The 20,451-nt window shown below is 44.2% G+C and overlaps 1 protein-coding gene across 5 annotated transcripts in view; it reads left to right on the top strand.

Annotated features, from left to right (window-relative positions):
• Positions 1–20,451, top strand: part of POLM (DNA polymerase mu) — a 152,988-nt gene that overhangs the window by 8,252 nt on the left and 124,285 nt on the right. For 3 of the 5 annotated variants that reach the window (XR_013270368.1, XM_077469557.1, XM_077469556.1), the window contains exons 1-3: positions 450–651; positions 805–1,006; positions 9,799–9,991. Coding sequence is in view for 4 of the 5 variants with exons in the window: in XM_077469557.1 (XP_077325683.1) it covers positions 465–651; positions 805–1,006; positions 9,799–9,991 (582 nt within the window). In the remaining variant the exon portion in view is untranslated. Of the gene's footprint in view, positions 1–449; positions 652–804; positions 1,007–9,798; positions 9,992–20,451 lie in introns of those variants that run through there. The other 2 variants (XM_077469558.1, XM_077469559.1) reach the window with 1 other exon arrangement.

Genomic DNA, 20,451 nt, shown 5'->3' with positions numbered 1-20,451 from the left:
TGTTCTATCCAATCTGATGGAGCTTGAGCTTTTTAGCAAAGAATATTGGGCAAAAATGTCACTCTAGATGTGCAAAGCTGGTAGAGACATTCTCAAAAATACTATTTGTAAAGAATAAATTTGAAAACCATTTATCATTTTATTTCCACTTCACAATTGTGTCACTTTGTGTGTTGGTCTATCACATAAAATCCCAATAAAAAACATTTACGTTTTTGGTTGTAACATGACAAAATGGGGAACATTTCAAGGTGTTTGAATACTTCTTCAAGGCATTGTGTGTGTGTAAAATATATAATCTCTCTCTAATTTTTTTTTTATTCTTTTTTTTTTTGTCCCCATCATGTGGTGGGAGGTGTCAGCTGTGCATTGTGTGTGGATTGAGCCTGCTTGCATTCTAGCAGCTATGGGTGTATAACGTCAGGCTCCTCCCACTGGCTTGTTGGTAGGCAGGCAGGCTACTGATGATCTGTGACCATTTAGGAATTCACATGACACGGCTAGTTCAGCTCCGAGGACGAGAGCTTGACTCCCGAAATGCGTTAACTTTTCAATCAGATGTGCTCATGATTGGACTCGCTGCCCAAGCTGAAGCATATGAGTTACATGCCTGCTTTCAGTATTCATTTGATATTGGGGAATCAATGAATTGTGCGTTTGGTAATGCATGAGGAGTTGCGCCCTCTTGTGTGTGTGTGTGTGTGTGTGTGTGGTGTGTTTTTTTTTTTTTTTTTTATTTATTTTTTTTTTTTTATCATATCAGTTTGAGAATGGACTTTAGTCAATTCCCTGTTATGTTTTCAGTCTACTTAGGCCCTGCAATGTTTCCGATCCCTTTGAAGAAGAGAAAGAAGGAAACTCCGGTTCTCAAAGATCTAGAAGTTTCAGCTGGCTTATTTCCTGGAGTCTGCATATTCTTGGTGGAACGCAGGATGGGAGCAGCACGACTGGGCTTCCTTACAGCACTGGCACAGAGGAAAGGGTTCACTGTGGTACAGGAGTACAGGTACATTTAAAAAAGGAGGCATTACATCAGTAAAAGAAGTTTGCAGTGTTTAAGGGTAATTCAGCTTTTGAGAGAAAAAAAAGAAATCACAAATAAACAATATAGCATTTACAATTGCAAAACAAATCATATTGCAATTTAATGTTATTAAAATTACATTTCTTTTTCAGTCTGCGGCGCTGTAAATTTCTGTAAAAATCAATGCAGTATGGCTACCTGGAGGTGTTCTGTACACAGAATATCCCCCAGAAATTTAATTTCTAATCTCAGCTTCCAGAATGGCAACACAGGAGAGGCTTCACCCTACAGGAAACACAATCAGTTCACAGCTGTTTAACCACTTGCCGACCAGCGCACGACGATGCACGTCGACAGAATGGCACGGGCAGGCAAATGGGCGTACATGTACGTCCCTTTAAATTTGCCACCCTGCCATCGGGAGCGCGCCGCCGGTTCGGGACCCCCGTGAGTCCGGTCGCGGGACCCGCGGACTCGATCGCCGCAGGCATGCCCGCAATCGTCTCACGGAGCGGCCAAATGAAGAAATGCCGTTGTAAACAGCATTTCTCCATTCTGCCTAGCAACTAGTGACGCTGATCTCTGCTCCATGTGATTGGAGCAGAGATCAGTGTTCACTAAATGAAAGCCCAACCCCCCCCACAGTTAGTAACACACCCCTAGGAACACTTAACCCCTACACTGCCACCCACTGGTTAACCCCTTCACTGCCAGTGTCATTTACACAGGAATCCCTGCATTTATATAGCAGTGATTACTGTATAAATGACAATGGTCCCAAAAATGTCCGATGGGTCCCCCACAATGTCGCAGTCGCAAAATAAAAATCGCTGATCGCCGCCATTACTAGTAAAAAAAAAAAAATAAAAAAAAAAAATGCTATAAAACTATCCCTATTTTGTAAACGCTATAACTTTTGCGCAAACCAATCAATAATCGCTTATTGCGATTTTTTTTTTTTTTTTTTTTTTTTACCAAAAATATGTAGAAGAATACGTATCGGCCTAAACTGAGGGAAAAAAATGTTTTTTTTATATATTTTTGGGGGATATTTATTATAACAAAAAGTAAAAAATAATGCGTTTTTTTCAAAATTGTCGCTCTATTTTTTGTTTATAGCACAAAAAATAACCGCAGGGGTGATCAAATACCACCAAAAGAAAGCTCTATTTGTGGGAAAAAAAGGACGTCAATTTTGTTTGGGAGCCACGTCGCACGACTGCGCAATTGTCAGTTAAAGCGACGCAGTGCCGAATCGCAAAAAGTGGTTTGGTCTTTGACCAGCAAATTGGTCCGGTCTGAAAGTGGTTAAAAAGGCCCACCTCACCCCTTGTCCCTCAGTATTGTGTTTCTCCCACAGCAAAACTTTTTTTTTTCTTTGACCAGAAGACTAAAAAGAGTCGGATGGTACCCCTGTGAGCCAGGTTTAGGAATGCTGGTGAGGGCTGCGCTAACCTGCCACCTCAGAGCTTCTCACTGGTCTCCCCCAACGGCATTTGTGCAGGCAGTCTGGGCATATTCCAACCCCTGCTGTTGCATGCCACTCAGCAGCTCGGGTCTCCTGTCTTTACCTGATGCAGCGAGCGCCATTTTTGCTGAAGTCCAAATGATGTAAGACACCAAGGGGAAGATTTGGCGTGCTCCAAGCCTCATTCTCGGTTTGAAACTTCCCGTCAGAGCAGGAAGAGTGTGGAGCATGTCCAGCGTGACCCAGCAGTGGACTTAAAGCGTGGAGGAGACTCTGGACCCGAGTGGCTGTGGAGGCTCACCAGGGCTCAGCAAGCTGCAAGGAGCTAAACGTCTATCTGAGCTCACCTCAAGGATGGAAAGGCAGCACAGGTGGCTGCAGGCAAGTGCAAGCCGGGGCCTGTAAAGTGCTGTTTGGGTGCTGGGGTGACACCAGATTAAGAAGTAATCCCTAGTGAACGCCCATGCTCTCACCTCTGGGGATGGGGGCTTGCAGCCACGATACAGGGGGCAGGAAGAGTAACTGTTGGTTACTCTTCTCTTGCAGATTCCCCAAGCGGAGCACAGGGGTCTTTGACAAACTTCCTTCTACATCCGCTAGCACTAGTGCCAGCAAAAAGTGCGTTAACTGTGGGGAAAGATTGTCTAAACCAAACCATTTTGTTATAGGTGTATTAACAAACTGGCTGAAAAAGAGGCCTCAGGGTTAAGATTTTCTTAAATCTGTTCAAGAGGAAATGTTGGCCACTATTCAATCTTTTCGCACCTCTGTACCCACACCTCAGAGGGTAGACTCAGAGCAACTCGCCCCTAAAGAGGGTAATAGCCCCGGCCTACCCTTCCTTTTAAAATAAGTTTTGATCCCAGAAGAGGTGTGTGGGCATGCTACTGGTGCAGTGCACACAGCTTGGAAGCTCACTATTTGGGACAGCAACTTGGAAGGGGGGGATTTTTGGCCGCTATCCTCTTCTCATGTGACTTTGAGGAGAGAAAAGCAAACGCTGTGGCTGTGGCAAAAGGAAAGACAACAATGGTGAGTACTTCCCTTTTTTTGCCTTGGAAGATTAGCAACAGAATCCCTACTAGCGGCCATGTGCTTTCTGGGCATTGAGGTAGGACTCTCTCTCCCAATACAGGATGCTACTATCCTTGCCCTTAGGTCTGGGAACAAATAGCCCCAAAGCTTTAGGTAGACCAATGTCCACAGCTCTTCTTTTATGCTTTGGCTATTGCAACATTTAGTTGCCAGCCTCCTCACTATAAATCCATCAATAAGGATAAATATAGTAAAGAGTTGTTAGACACAAATTGTATCTTACAGGCTATTTCTACCACTAAACAACTTACACATTCCTAAAGGGTTAACTGGATGGGATATGAAGTGGTCTGCAGGTACCTGGTGAATCCAGGAGTAATATAACAGATTTCCCCTGGTCAGCAATGCACGCCAGGTAATCTAAATATATTAGGCCAGCTGCTATGAATCTGGCATGTAGCTCCAAGAGGGTACCTCCAGCAGTGATCTGAGGACGAGGGAAAGATCTTGTGTAACTTTGCAGGTGTATTGGACCACCTGGTTAGAATGTTAACATTAGTCTCCTGTATTCTCGTACAGATGGAGGATTTATATGTGATTCGTACAATATGTTGTCTGTGATGCAAACTGTACGATTTAGGTCCTGTAGGCCCCACGTTTTAAGACCTTGTAGTTGATTCTCTGGGGGTGCAATCAGCAGTTGGTATGTGGCATCAGAGCTGTCTTAATGAAAGGGCACACTTGGGCACTGCCCAGGGGCCCCAGCTGCATGGGGGGCCCCTGCACTTTTCCCAAAGAAGCTGCTCTTTGAGCCCACGCTGCTTGAAAATTGGGGGCCCCATGATGGCACTGGGAGTGATGTGTTCACAGGGGAGGCAGGCTGGCAGCAGTGCGCTGTGCTGTGCAGAACGATACCCATTTCACAGCCAGGAGGGAGGGGCAGGGCCTGAGCACCAGGGATGCTCTGACCCCACCCCATGCAGCTTGATTGCTCAGGAATCAGAGGCCATGGGGTAGGATCTAGAGTGGGAGCTTGAGTCGGTAGCACTGATAGCCCGCCTGTGGAAGTGGCATTGTGGATGATGTCATGGTAAGCCCAGCTGTCCAACACTGTTTTCACCGAAGGGCTTGGAATGTCCAGAGGGATGCTCTCTCCTCCACCCCTCCTTCTGCTTGCATGACTTGATTGGTATAGATGAGTCCTTGTCACAGTGCTGGTGGAGTCTGGCCAAAAGTTCACATGCACTGTATCTCCACTGGAAAAGTGGGTACTACATGGATGGAATAATGGTCCTGGGGGATATCAGAGGGGTCTCAGTGCTGGGGGGATATCTGGGGTGTAGAAGTGTCAGAGTACTGGGGAGTTATTTGGGGTTGAGAATCCAGGGGGGTGTGGAGGTGGTAACATGTTAACAATATTAGGGGTAAACGTGTGTGTGTGTGTGTGTGTGTGCAGGGGGGTTGGGTGGAGTTAGGAGTGCTGGATGTATATAAGATGTAGAGGGGGGTTACAATGTTGGGAGTATCTTAGGCACTGTCAGGGTGGATGGTGCCTTATGATTTTTATTGGCGGCCGTGTCTATAATTGTTACAACTGTCCTGAGCATCATTCTAGCAGATATATTATATGCACAGGACAGCTTTGTTACTTTATGTAGTATTTTCCCACTGTTTCTTTGCTGTACAGAATGTTCATGTAGTTAAAGTGGAGCTCTGCCCAAAAGGGTAAGCTTCGCCTGTCTGCCTTCTACCTACTTGATGTCTGTTTACCTGCGCTGTCTCCATGGTAAGGGCCCCAGAGCATTACTTGGACCAGGGGCCCATGATGCTATTAAGTCAGCCCTGTGTGGCATAGTGCCCTCTTCCGAGCAATATTCTTCCAAAGTGGTCAAGTCTGACAGAAGTTCCCTGCAAGTGGCAAGGATTTGAGAAAGTGGCTGAGTTGGAGATCTCTCCAAATATCCAGGCGAAAGGATCCAGTATAGTTTGTGAGATCAGAAATCGATGGCCAATGTCTGTTTCATCAGTGTGAAATGGTGTGTCCTGACAACCCGTTTGTAAAAAGTGGGTTCCCTAGTATCGGAAAAAGTGGTGAGTGTATCGACTTAAGAGAGGCTTGGGTGAAGAGGTGGAGCAAAGTCAGCTGTCTAGCCAATCGGGGTGATTTTTCATCGTTTTTGGCAACAAAACACCAGGGTGCCCTATCGAGAGGTAAGTCGCTCTCTCCGACTGTACCTGTTGAGGCCATAGTTTAATACCCTGGTGACGATTCCAGTCAATAAGTCTACTCAAATGCATTTGCTTGATAATATGTACGTAGCTCCAGTACTGCTAGTCCTCCAAATTGTTTGGGTAACGAGAGCTGTCTTAGCTGTTTAGGCTTGGTCGTTTGTGTGCCCAAATGAAGTCAGAAAATAATGCCTGTGTTTGTTTTAACCGGTTCCCGACCGGCGCACGCTGATGTACGTCGGCAGAATGGCGTACAGGTACGTCCAATCTTTAATGCCACCCTGCCATTGTAAGTGCGCCACTGGCAGCGCGCTCGCGTGCCGGTCGGGACCCCGTGAGTCCGGTCGCGGGTCCCGCGGACTCGATCGCCGCGGGTGTAACCACGATCGTCTCATGGGGCGGCTGAATGGAGAAATGCCGTTGTAAACAGCATTTCCCCATTCTGCCTAGCAACTAGTGATGCTGATCTCTGCTCCATGTGATTGAAGCAGAGATCAGTGTTCACTAAATGAAAGCCCAACCCCCCCACAGTTAGTAACACACCCCTAGGAACACTTAACCCCTACACTGCCACCCACTGGTTAACCCCTTCACTGCCAGTGTCATTTACACAGGAATCACTGCATTTGTATAGCAGTGATTGCTGTATAAATGACAATGGTCCCAAAAATGTGTCAAAAATGTCCGATATGTCCGCCATAATGTCGCAGTCACAATAAAAATAGCTGATCGTCGCCATTACTAGTAAAAAAAATATATTAATAAAAATGCCATAAAACTATCCCCTATTTTGTAAATGCTATAACTTTTGCGCAAACCAATCAATCGCTTATTGGGATTTTTTTTTTCTACCAAAAATATGTAGAAGAATACGTATCAGCCTAAACTGATGGGAAAAAAATGTTTTTTTATATATTTTTGGGGGATATTTATTATAACAAAAAGTAAAAAATAATGTGTTTTTTTTTTTTTTCAAAATTGTCGCTCTATTTTTGTTTATAGCGCAAAAAATAAAAACCGCAGAGGTGATCAAATACCACCAAAATAAAGCTCTATTTGTTGAAAAAAACGTTTTTTTCAGCAGTGGAGGGAAATTTAGGTCAAATTTGTGAGTGTAGGGGGGATATACATCCCTAGATATTTCCGTGGAAATTTTGTCCATTTTAATGTAAAACTCCTTGAAAGAAGGAGCTGTGGTACTCCTACTGCCATTGCTTTGGACTTGGTAAAGTTAATCAATGTTAACCGCTTCAGCCCCGGAAGAATTTGCCCCCTTCCTGACCAGAGCACTTTTTGCGTGCGACGTGGCTCCCAAACAAAATTGATGTCCTTTTTTTTCCCCATAAATAGAGCTTTGTTTTAGTGGTATTTGATCACCCCTTCAGTTTTTATTTTCTGCGATATAAAAAATAAAAGAGCGACAATTTTGAAAAAAAACACATTATTTTTTACATTTTGCTATAATTAATATCCCCCCCCCCAAAAAAATAATATATATATATATATATATATATATATATATATATATATATATATATATATATATATATATATAAATTTTCCCTCAGTTTAGGCCGATTATGTATTCTACATATTTTTGGTAGTTTTTTTTTTCTTCAATAAGCAGTTATTGATTGGTTTGCTTTGCACAAAAGTTATATCGTTTACAAAATAGAGGATCGTTTTATGGCATTTTTATTAATAATTTTTTTTTTTTTACTAGTAATGGCGGCGATCTGAGATTTTTATCACGACTGCGACATTATGGCAGACACATCGGACATTTTTGACACATTTTTGGGACATTGTCATTTATACAGCAATCAGTGCTATACAAATGCACTGATTCCTGTGTAAATGACGCTGACAGTGAAGGGGTTAACCACTAGGGGGCAGGATAAGGGTTAAGTGTGTCCTGGGGTGTGTTTCTGTGGTGGGGTTGTGGCTACATGTGACATTTCACTAATCTCTGCTCCCAATCACAGGGAGCAGAGATCTGTGACACTCACTAGGCAGAACGGGGAGATGCTTGTTTACAATTAGCATCTCCCTGTGAGACGATTGCGGGTATCCCCACGGCGATCAAGTCCACAGGACCCACGACCCGACTCGCGGAGGTCCCGGCCGGTGGCTCGCATGCAATGGCATGGTGGCAAATTTAAAGGGACATACCTGTACGCCCATTTGCCTGTCTGTGCCATCCTGCCGACGTACATTGGTGTGCGCTGGTCTGGAATCGGTTAAAAAGTTGAATCATTTTGGATTACATTGTATTTACTAATCTGCGTTCCTGGTTGCCTAACGAGGACCTGGCTTGGTGCGCATGCGCAGACAGCTGTTGGGCTGCATGTGTGCATATGCCTGGACAGGAACCAAATGTGATTTTTGTGTTGTGGCTTCATATGGTTCTAGCATAGTAACTGGATAGCAGAATATGGAATTGCTATTCCAATGTGTAGAAACCAAATGGTTGCCAAGTGATAAACGATCACCTTGTAAAATAACCCATTCAGTTTGAAATAGAAAGTAAAGGCAAAACAATTTTGTATAGATAATAAAAAAAAAGGTATTTATAAATATTTTTTTATATTATTATTATTTTTTTTTTTTAAGTGATCACATTCCTCCATAGCTAGAGAACTGACCACTGTGTGTTCTTCTTTAGGCTCTATTCACACCATTGCTTTCATGTTTCATGCTTTTTTGCAGAAACGCAGGACTTTTTTTTTTTTTTTTTTATTTTTTTTTTTTTTACATGGATGCATTTTTGTGCCTCTCTGTTTTTGGAAAGGGTCAGGGACTTTTGTAAATGCAAAACTGTTTTTTTTTTTTTTGTTTCAATGGAGAAGCTGCAGAAAAGCATTTATTGCGTCACAGCAAAATCACGTTAAAAAAACCCGCAAAAAGCGCCACAGTAATGCTCAAAAGCAACATGCATGGATGTGAATCGAGCCTTAGTGTGGTCAGTTTTTTAATAGGAAAGCAAGGGGACTGGCAAGAACAGCAGGAATTTCACATAAAGGAAGCAATACAAAGAGAACCGGATACTTTCTCATACAAGTACATGGTACAGCAGGTACTATCAGGAGTATAACATGCTGGGTTACACACAAGCTTTAACTCTAACAATGGATCCCCTGTGCGCATGTGAAAATATATTGTAGACATTGTGTTTGTAATCGTTTTATACTCTAATGTTGTTTACACGTATTGGCTGGGTTATGACATCATGATATCCGAGGCTCTGGGAAGACTGTTTGGCTCGGTTCACACAGGGGGCGACCATGAGGCGACACGACTTGCCGTGCCGCGACCTGACAAGTCGCCCCCGTTCTGTACTACGGAACCGTACTAAGAGGAGCGACTCGAGTCGCTCCAACTTAGAAAAAAGGTTCCTGTACTACTTTTGGGCGACCTCGGGGCGACTTGCATTGACTTCTATACAGAAGTCATTTGCAAGTCGCCGCTGAGGTCGCGGCAGGTCGCGGCGCGGCAAGTCGTGTCGCCTCGCATCGCCCCCTGTGTGAACCGAGCCTTTCTGTTGGTGCATGAATGTTTCTTTTAAATGTTTGCACCAGTTGCTATATGTTTATTACATGCCTTATGATACGGTATATCCCTGTGTGTTCCTGACATGTTTCACACGATGACAAGCTTGTGAGTGTTGGTAGAACACATATTATCCATGTTGGTGTGATCAGTCAGGAGGTCCGACCAATTCCAGTATGGTGCTGCTATTTGTATTTATGACTTCATACAGGGAGACGCCAGATACAGTATATCATTAGATGGCTAATATAATAGAATAGATATAGTTATGTATTAATCTATATATGGATTTTGTATTCTACAATTTTGTTAAGCAAGAATAAGGGCAGATCGCGTTTTTTTTTTTTCATGTTATTGTTGTTTTTTTTTTTTTTTTATTCTTAAAAATAAGTACATGCCATAATTGCTGAGTAATGATTGAAACTGTTACTGTTTCTTTGAGTTTTGTTGATTGGTGTAATGTAGCTGTGGGTCCTAATGGTTGGTTTTGCAGTGATGTGGTGACACATGTAGTGTCGGAACAGAATTCTCTCACTGATGTCCTCAGCTGGATAGAGAAGAAGACTGGAAGACAGGTGCAAAGTGCAGATGGACAGAAGTGTCCACATTTCCTGGACATCAGTTGGTTCACAGAGAGCATGCGCTCAGGAGAGCCTGTGCCAGTGGAAGTCAGACATTGTTTACAGGTAAATACAGCAGTGTTTTCTTTAAGGTCCAGTTCAGACCACATGCAGTCCAGTGTGTTTATTTTTTTCTGCATCAAAAACGCATGGAAAGTAGGTTATGTGGTTTTCAATGGCATACTTCACACCAGTCCTTGCAGTTCCAGTGCATTCCAGTTCCAGGAAAAAAGTAGAAAGTTTTTTCCTGGACTGTACCGGAACGCTGTGAAACCCACTGGAACACACACGTCCTTATTTAAGGTTAAGATAAAAGCGGGGGGGAACAAAATGCACTGGACTGCATCAAAAATGCTACAAAAACACGCCTGCAGAAAAGCGTCTGAAACGCATCCAGACTGCGTTTCTATGGTGTGTACTGGCCCTAAAGTCAAACTAAACTCTCCCACTCAACATTACCTATTTTTTTTTTTTAATCTTTCTGCTGCTAGCATGGGCAAATGGATAGGAAGGCAAATTATATTTTCATCTTTTTAAACTTTTTTTTTTTATTTCTTTTTTTTATAATTTAATCGCTTCCTGGCCAAAATGTTGTCATAAATCCTAGAAGTCTTCATTACCTTTTTTTTTTTTTTTTTTTTTATTTCATCTGGAGGAGGGGTTTCACAGCTAAGCCTATCCTCTTGCCTGCATGCCTGAGCTAGTGGCAAATGGATTCCAGGGAGTAGATACTACGTTAATAATCTGCCCTTACTCAAAAGAGAAGTATGGAATATTTTTTTTGTTTAGAATCATACTTAAAGTGATTGTAAGGGTTAGTTATATTTTTTTAATAACAAAAATATCATTCTTGCCTCCATTGGGCAGCTCATATTGCACAGAATGGTCCTGATCCTCCTCTTCTGGGGTCCCTCGGCATCTCTCGCGTCAGATAACCCCCTAGGAGAAGCGCTCTCCCGAAGGGGGTTACCTTGCGGGCGCACTCCCAAGTCCAGCATCCGAAGTCCATAGCTGCCAAATGTATGACTCTGGCCCCGCCCCACAGCACCCGCATCATTAAATTTTGATTGACGGCAGCGAGAGCCAATGGCTGCAATATATCCAATCAAGAGCCAAGAACCCAGTGCAGAGACAGCGCATTCCTATTGGTCAAGTTCCAGGGCTCAGGTAAGTAAAACATATAGGATGCATTAAGGTGAAAATAAATGAGGGTTTACAACCCCTTTAACTAGGTGAATGCTGCATCTCTTGGTCTGATGCTGCATCTGTCCCCCATCCGCTCTAAAGCTGAGAGCTGATCACTCTTAATGCTGCCGATGGCTGAGATTTTCAGAGCTCCCTGAGCAAGGAGCTGATGCTCGCTGAGATCCTGAACTGGGTGCCAGTCCAGGGATATGGAGGTGGATCCCAACCATATGGTCATGAGCTTTCCTGAGCCTGGACCAGCTCTGTGACATCAGCTGACAGCGGGCTTCAGCTGCTAAAAACGGGTCACAGGAGTGCAGAACTGACTGCACTCCTGTGATCCACGGGAGAAGTACAGCCAAACGAGCTGCTAGGGGGGTGTTTTTCAAAGTGATTTCTCTGCAAAATAAAGCATGGAGGCATGGGGTGGATGGGGGAATTTGGTGTGAATATTAAAAATGAATTAAAGAGCGCTTTTTTTTCTTTTGTGATGCCCAGAGTTAAGTTCTGCTTTAAAAGATTATTTACCTGTCCATTGAACTGTCTGCGATGCTTACTTCCACATTTGTACCACCCCCGTTCCCTTATGTTGTGTTTGCAATCCCCATACGTTTTGCAGGCATGTACCATTACCAACTGCTACCTATTCAAGTGAATGGGGCCGTGCTATAACTACGAGCTAAACTCTAGGCTTGTGGTTGTGGCACAGTATTCTCATTCGAACAGTCCTGTTTGGCTGTCAAATGCCTGTTGGCTTTACATGCACTGCTCTGTGAAAAATGACACATATGTAAACAAGCTATGAGCTTGACTGATATACTCCAATGTCGACTTGCTGATCGCAATACGTGTATATATACTTTGCAGGTGGTTTACCAGGGTTATAATAGAAAAAGGAATGGGAGCGCCAACTCTGTGCCTTTTTTAAATATTAGTGAAAAATATTGTAATGGTTGCTACTTCTTATTTAGTGAGCCACTAAAGTGCAAATGAGATGTAGAGAAAAGGGCGCTACCTTATCAATAGGATATGAATATATATGCCGCAATAATAAAAAAATATATGTATCTAGTCAAAAAATAACTGTGAAATATATGTAACCAATCAACAGGCGACTGTGAATAACAAATATGCGTGAGAAAAATTAAATTGGTCCATGAATTGAAAAATGTGAATATAAAATATCAATAAAATTGATAAAATCAGATCAAGTCCAGTTGTAAATCTCCAAAACCGTTGTCTATTAAATAATGTGCTCCAATCTGCCAAAAACAAAGTGCTCCGTACAAAGTGAGATATTCAAATGTCAAACCAGAAGCATTCAATCACTCCAATCAATTTGCCAGACTAAGGGCCGGTTCACACTGCAGGCGATGCGAGGCGACACCGACTTGCCTCGCCGCGACCTCAGCGGCAACTTGCAGATGACTAATGTATAGAAGTCAATGCAAGTCGCCCCGAGGTCGCCCGAAAGTAGTACAGGAACCTTTTTTCTGAGTCGGAGCGACTCGAGTCGCTCCTCTCAGAACGGTTCCATTGTACAGAACGGGGGCGACTTGTAAGATAGCGGCGAGGCGAGTCGTGTCGCCTCGCATCGCCCGCAGTGTGAACCGGCCCTTAGTCTGCTAGAACTCCTGTCTCCTTTCCCAATTTCAGTCTCTATAAGGATGGCTCCACCAATGAGCCACAAAGAGGCAGATTTTAATTTTGAACAATATTAAAAACAGATATGTATTGCACTCATTTGTTTATAGTAGTAATTAGGCATCAGATCATATGCAGCTTTTAGACTGATGGTGTCAGATCCGTCTGCTCTGTAACGAGCAGCATGCCTTTAACACGGAACAGTAGCTAAACTCAACGGCTCCTTCGTGTGTGCATCCCAGGCCTCTCTTCAATGCATTTCACGTATGAGCGTGTCATCGGGATGTTCCTGATGACGTGCACATACGTGAAATGCATTGAAGAGAGGCCTAAGAAGCACATACCGGGGTTATCACTGAATGCTCTGTGAATCTCTTGTTGGGTCCCCCGCCGCTTTCCATGCGGGCACCTGTGCATGCTGGCTCCCGACTCCGCCCCATCCCCGCTATTTCGTCACTGGCTTTAAATGACAGAAGCGGTAGCTAATGGCTCCCGGTGTCCTGCGTCATACTGGCTTTGTCTCGAAGTGAGGGAAGAGAAGAGCTACAGACATGTACAGCGCTGGATCGAATGAGGGCTCAGGTAAGTAAAAGGGGGGGGGGGGGATATTAATGCCTAAACATTTTTTACCTTAACTGTTAACCACGGTTACATTGTAAACTGCACAGGGTTCTTCAGTGCTGAGAGTTCAGGAAGGTGTGTTAGCTGGCTTTCCCCAGATAGACAGTAAAGGGAGGGGAGGATCAATGCATACAGGATAAAACAGCTTTTTTACACAATGCAGAGGATTAACCCCTCAAGTTCCACAGTGAGTATGACAAGCACACCATGCTGCAGATACAGACTGATTTTTACTGTTGTGGGTTTAGTAACACTTTAACCACTTCAGGACCGCCGTATTGCCAATGTACGTCAACACAATGGCACAGGCAGGCATAATCACGTAAATGTACGTGAATGCCTTCTAGCGGGTGGGGGGTCCAATCGGACCCCCTCCCGCTAGATACGGCGGTCCCTTTCGGTGCCGGAGCGATCGGCGATGAGGGGATGGCCGTTGGTTTCCGCCCATCCCCTCTCGATCGCTCCTGGCCAGTGACGAACTTCCTCCCCTGTGAAAATGTAAACACAGGAGGAGGAAGTGATGTCACACTCCTCGTGGCGGTCTTTTTGAACCGGACAGCGAGGAGTGAAGACGCAAGTAAGTGCACCAACAGTCCACTGACACATAGGTACACACAGGCACACATTTCACCCCAGTCACCCCCCGATCACCCCCCCGATCGGCCCCCCGCCCCCCCCCAGTCACAGTGTCACTAATGCAGTGTTCATTTATTTATTGATCACTACATTTAGTGTCAGTTGTGACTGTAAAAAGTGTCAGGGCAGCTAGTGTTAGGCCCCTTTAGGTCCAGGGTAGCCCCCTACCCCCCCTAATAAAGGTTTAACCCCTTGATTGCCCTCCCAGTTAACCCTTTCACCCTCTTTTACCAGTGTCACTAAGCGATCCTTTTTCTGATCGCTGCAATAGTGTCACTGGTCCCGCTAGGAAGCTAGTTTTTTTTTAGGTTCAACGCCAGGTTTTTATACCGTTAGGTACCCCGATATATAACCTAATAAAGGTTTTAACCCTTTGATTGCCCCTAGAGTTAACCCTTTCACCAGCGATCGCTGCATAAGTGTCACTGGTGACGCTGGTTAGCCAGTTAGTTATTTAGTTATTTAGGTTCCCCGTCAGCTTTTTATAAAGCTTCAGGTACCCCCATATAAATACCCAATAAAGGTTTTAACCCCTGATTGCCCTTAGTTAACCCTTTCACCAGTGATCACCGTATAAGTGTTACGGGTGACGCTGGTTTGGTAGTTCGCTTTTTATAGCATCAGGGCACCCGCCATTTATTACCTAATAAAGGTTTAACCCCCTGATCACCCGGCGGGTGATATAAATTTGGTTTTAGGGTCAGAAAGGGTCTGCGTCGCCCCAGGCAGTGCTAGGTTAGTGCCAGCACCGCTAACACCCACGCGCAAAGCATACACCTCCCTTAGTGGTATAGTATCCGAACAGATCAATATCTGATCTGATCAGATCTATACTAGCGTGCCCAGCAATTTAGGGTTCTAAAAAAACGCATTGTTAGCAGGATCAGCCCAGATACCTGCTAGCACCTGCGTTTTGCCCCTCTGCCCAGCCCAGCCCAGCCCAGCCCACCCAAGTGCAGTATCGATCGATCACTGTCACTTACAAAACACAACACACATAACTGCAGCGTTCGCAGAGTCAGGCCTGATCCCTGCGATCGCTAACAGTTTTTTTTGGTAGCGTTTTATACAGTCGCTGACAGGCTAGGTGCTTTTTTACCTGTGAGTCTCACTACTGTACCCCTAAATTTAGAGCCCAAAATGGCAAAGCGAAGGTACACTAGTGAAGAGGCCTACACGTTTCTGAGCATGACAGATAGTGAAGAGGAAGACACTGATCTGTCAGAATCAGGCTCAGAATACGAACCTGTAGAGGACAGCGCCTCCATGTCAGATAGCTCTGACGACGAAGAAGAGGTCCCTGCTATTGTCAGGCGTACCCGACCCCGATTTTCTGATGTTGTTGAGGTGCAGGAACCGCAAGTCCCTCGTATGGAGTATAGAGCCAGTACTAGCGCCGCTCATCCTTTTGGTGAACTGGCAAGCACCAGCGGCCTAGTACACCCTGGACGTACATCCAGCACTGCAGTATCACGTGGTGACGTGGCGAGTCCCATAAGTGCAGTTCAAGCTGGCGAGGTGGCAAGCACAAGTAGTGTCCCGCTGCCACCAAGAAGAAGAAGACAAAGACAGGCCCGTCGTACCCATAGTGCCCTTCCTGCAGAATTCACCTATCCCAATTGGGTGCCCACCACTTCTGCAGAACCCGTACTTCCCCCCATTCACTGCCCAACCCGGTATTCAGGTGGATACAGATGATTTTACGCCACTCGATTTTTATTCTCTGTATCTCACGGAAGATCTCTATAGATCTATTGTGGACCAAACCAATTTATATGCTGGTCAACGCATCGCCGCTAATCCCCAGTTGCCGTCTCTTGCCAGAGATTGGAAACCAGTTACGGTTTCCGAATTTAAGACGTTTTTGGGCCTTTCCCTCAACATGGGCACACATAAATTTATGCGGATGCGGGCTTATTGGTCCACGCATCCGGCTGACCACATGCCCCTGTTCTCTAACTCCATGCCCAGGGCACGATACGAGCAGATCTTGCGGTTCTTGCACTTCAGTGACAATGAACTTTGTCGTCCACGTGGAGACCCTGAATACGGTCGGCTCTACAAAATTCGGCCCCTCATAAACCACTTCAACCAACGTTTTGCAGACTTGTTTATTCCCCAAAAAGTTGTCTGCGTTGATGAGTCCCTGGTTAAGTTTACTGGTCGCTTGTCATTCAAACAGTACATTCCCAACAAGCGTACCAGGTACGGGGTCAAGCTCTATAAGTGTTGTGACAGGGCCACAGGCTATGCATGGAGCTTTATGGTTTATGAGGGTAAAGATAGTTACGTAGAGCCGGAGAACTGCCCTGATTACATAGGAAGCGCTGGCAAGATAGTGTGGAAATTGGTGTCACCCTTATTCGGAAAGGGGTACCACTTGTACGTGGACAACTATTACACCAGCGTGCCACTGTTTAGTCATTTATTTGATAATCAGATTGGAGCATGTGGCACCGTGCGACCTAATCGCCGGGGCTTTCCCCAGCGGCTTGTAGATTCCCGTCTTAGGCTGGGGGAGAGAGCCTGCTATCGGTGTAATAATTTGCTCGCTATGAAGTGGAGGCATAATAAGAATGTTTTCGTTCTTACCTCCCTTCATGCAGACACGACGGTCCAAATTTCTACGGCGACTGGTATTGTGGAGAAACCCCTCTGTGTCCACGAATATAACAAAAATATGGGAGGGGTGGACCTCAATGACCAGATGTTAGCGCCGTATCTAACTTCCCGTAAGACCAGACGCTGGTACAAAAAAGTGTCTGCTTACTTATTTCAATTGGCTTTGCTGAATGCTTTTGTGCTATACAAAGCTTCAGGCGGAACATTAACCTTTCTTTTCTTCCAAAGAGAGGTTGTCACAGAGCTTCTGTTTCCAGACGGTTCTGTACCTCACCATTCCCAACCAAATGCAGTAAGCCGGCTGTATGAGAGGCATTATTCTTATGTCCTCCTGAGTACCCCTACCCAACGAGCCCCCCAAAAAAGATGTCGTGTCTGTAGCAAGCGCGGATATAGGCGTGACACCCGTTCTTATTGTCCACGCTGTCCTGGCAATCCTGGTCTTTGTCAGGGTGAGTGTTTTGAACGCTACCATTCACTAGTGAAGTATTAGCGTAGGGTACAGCATTTCACAGGCTAGGCACACTTACACAGGGTCTCCCAAGATGCCATCGCATTTTGAGAGACCCGAACCGTTACAGTTTACAGTTCAAAAAAAAGTGTATAAAAAAAAAAAAAAAAAGTAAAATAAAAAAACCAAAAAAAATATAAAATATAAAAACCAAAAATAGTTGTCGTTTTATTGTTCTCCCTCTCCCTCTCCCTCTCCCTCTCCCTCTCCCTCTCCCTCTCCCTCTCCCTCTCCCCCTCCCTCTCCCTCCCTCCTCTCAAATTTTTTATACTTTACTGTTTACTGTGTTATTGTTAACCATTTTTCATGTTTTCAGGTACGCCATTCAGCTGCAGCGTGGATTTATTTATCTTGACAGCAACAGCGTTTGCTCCCACGATACATAAAGCCGCGACTCCAGTGCTGTAGGAGGTGATTTCACCACCACAGTTAAAAAAGAGCATATATGCCGAAGCATGGGGGCATAAGGGGTGGAGGAGCGATTTTGCTCCTAATGCCGCGTACATACGGTCAAAATTCCGACGGAGGGCTTGCCCGTGGAAAAGTTTGAACGTATGTACGCAGCATAACTTTTTTGCGGGAGGATGCCCCCATGCTTCGGCATATATATATTTTAGGCACAGGTTGTGTTAAAAAAATGTTTTATTTTTTACTGTTTTTTTTGGCAATTGCTTTGCAGGTATGGTATGGTAAGGTTTTACTGGGATGTTACTTTGTTTTAACGTTAACCATAATTTGCTTAGCAGGTACGCCATTCAGCTGCAGCGCGGATTTATTTATCTTGACAGCAACAGCGTTTGCTCCCACGATACATAAAGCCGTGACTCCAGTGCTGTAGGCGGTGATTTCACCACCACAGTTAAAAAAGAGCATATATGCCGAAGCATGGGGGCATAAGGGGTGGAGGAGTGATTTTGCTCCTAATGCCGCGTACATACGGTCAAAATTCCGACAGGGGGCTTGCCCATGGAAAAGTTTGAACGTATGTACGCGGCATAACTTTTTTGCGGGAGGATGCCCCCATGCTTCGGCATATATAAATGGTGCATGTATGTCCATCATTAGAAGTGGGTGGATGAAGGGAGGTATCTAATGGTGGGCATACCCACCGATCAATCTCTTTTTTTTTCGTTCAGACAACATGACTCTCAGTAAATAGCTTGGGGTGTCTACTTTCCAAAATGGGGTAATTTGGGGGGTTTTGTGCTATTTTGGCATTTTATGGCCTTTGCACCCTTAGAAATCCTGAAGGTGGTGATTGCTTTTCGGGGTGCCGTACGCGACTAGACTCCCAAAAAGTCCCACACATGTGGTATCCCCATACTCGGGAGAAGTAGCTGAATATATTTTGGGGTGCAATTCCACATATAACCATGGCATGTGTGAGCAATATATCATTTAGTGACAACTTTTTGTACATTTTTTTTTTTTTTTTTTTAGTCATTATTCAATCCCTTAGGACAAAAAAAATAAATATTCAATGGGCTCAACATACCCATCAGCAGTTTCCTTGGGGTGTCTACTTTCCAAAATGGGGTCATTTGGGGGGGTTTTGTGCCATCTTGGCATTTTATGGCCGTCAAAACTGTGATAGGTAGTGATAGGTAGTGAGGAGTAAAATAAAAAAATTATGCCCTTAGAAATCCTGAAGGCGGTGCTTGGATTTCGGGGTCCCGTACGCGGCTAGGCTCCCAAAAAGTCCCACACGTGGTATCCCTGTACTCAGGAGAAGCAGCAGAATGTATTTTGGGGTGTCATTTCACATATGCCCATAGAATGTGTGAGCAATATATCATTTAGTGACAACTTTGTGCAAAAAAAAAAAAGTTTGTAATATTCCCGCAACTTGTGGCAAAATATAAAATATTCCATGGACTCAACATGCCTCTCAGTAAATAGCTTGGGGTGTCTACTTTCCAAAATGGGGTCATTTTGGGGGGTTTTGTGCTATTTTGGCTTTTTATGGCCTTCGAAACTGTGATAGGTAGTGAGGGGTGAAATCAAAAATTTGCACCCTTAGAAATCCTGAAGGTGGTGATTGGTTTTCGGGATGCCGTGCGCGACTAGACTCCCAAAAAGTCCCACACATGTGGTATCCCCGTACTCGGGAGAAGTAGCGGAATATATTTTGGGGTGCAATTCCACATATAACCATGGCATGTGTGAGCAATATATCATTTAGTGACAACTTTTTGTACTTTTTTTTTTTTTTGTCATTATTCAATCCCTTAGGACAAAAAAAATAAATATTCAATGGGCTCAACATACCCATCAGCAGTTTCCTTGGGGTGTCTACTTTCCAAAATGGGGTCATTTGGGGGGGGTTTGTACTGCCCTGCCATTTTAGCACCTCAAGAAATGAGATAGGCAGTCATAAATTAAAAGCTGTGTAAATTCCAGAAAATGTACTCTAGTTTGTAGACGCTATAACTTTTGCGCAAACCAAAAAATATACGCTTATTGACATTTTTTTTACTAAAGACATGTGGCTGAATAAATTTTGCCCTCAATGTATGACTAAAATTTAGTTTATTCGATTTTTCTTATAACAAAAAGAAGAAAATATCATTTTTTTTCAAAATTTTCGCTCTTTTTCCATTTATATCGCAAAAAATAAAAATCGCAGAGGCAATCAAATACCATCAAAAGAAAGCTCTATTTGTGGGAAGAAAAGGACGCAAATTTCGTTTGGGTGCAATATTGCATGACCGCGCAATTACCAGTTAAAGCAGCGCAGTGCAAAATTGGAAAAAGACCTCTGGTCCTTAAGGTATTTATTGGTCCGAGGCTGAAGTGGTTAACCCATTCCCAGCCAGTGTCAATAGTACAGTGACAGTAAATTTTTTTATTTTTTTATTAGCGTTACTGGTCCCCAAAAGTGTAAGGTGTCCGATTTTTGTCCGCCGCAATATCACAGTCCTGCTATAAGTCACTGATCATCGCCATTAATAGTATAAAATATATATATATTTTTTGGGGGGGTTCTGCTGTGATCCAGCTTCCAGTTATAGGGTGGCTACATTCGTTCTCCATTCGTCTCCCCACTTTATATAGGAATGTAACCACCCTCTCTTGCTTGCTTCTGAGATGGACTAGAGCCTATGGGATTAGTAGTGTGCACATGACCCTAACTAATGTCCACAGCTCATTCCAAACAAACAGAAGTAAGTGGCAAAAGGAAAAGGTTCTGGAGCTCATGGAGGATGTTGCAAAGAGGGAAAAAGCACAGTAAGAAAAATCGAGCACAAGAGCATGGAGTGGACGTGTACGAGTTATTTTTGTAGAATAAGGATATCGTTGAGTGTCA

This window comes from Lithobates pipiens, unplaced genomic scaffold (assembly GCF_037356315.1).
Source record: "Lithobates pipiens isolate NorthernLeopardFrog02 unplaced genomic scaffold, aLitPip1_a1.2 Scaffold_8, whole genome shotgun sequence".
Taxonomy (NCBI): domain Eukaryota; kingdom Metazoa; phylum Chordata; class Amphibia; order Anura; family Ranidae; genus Lithobates; species Lithobates pipiens.
The sequence above is the reverse complement of the archived record's forward strand: the minus strand, read 5'-3'. Positions and strand labels throughout refer to the sequence as shown.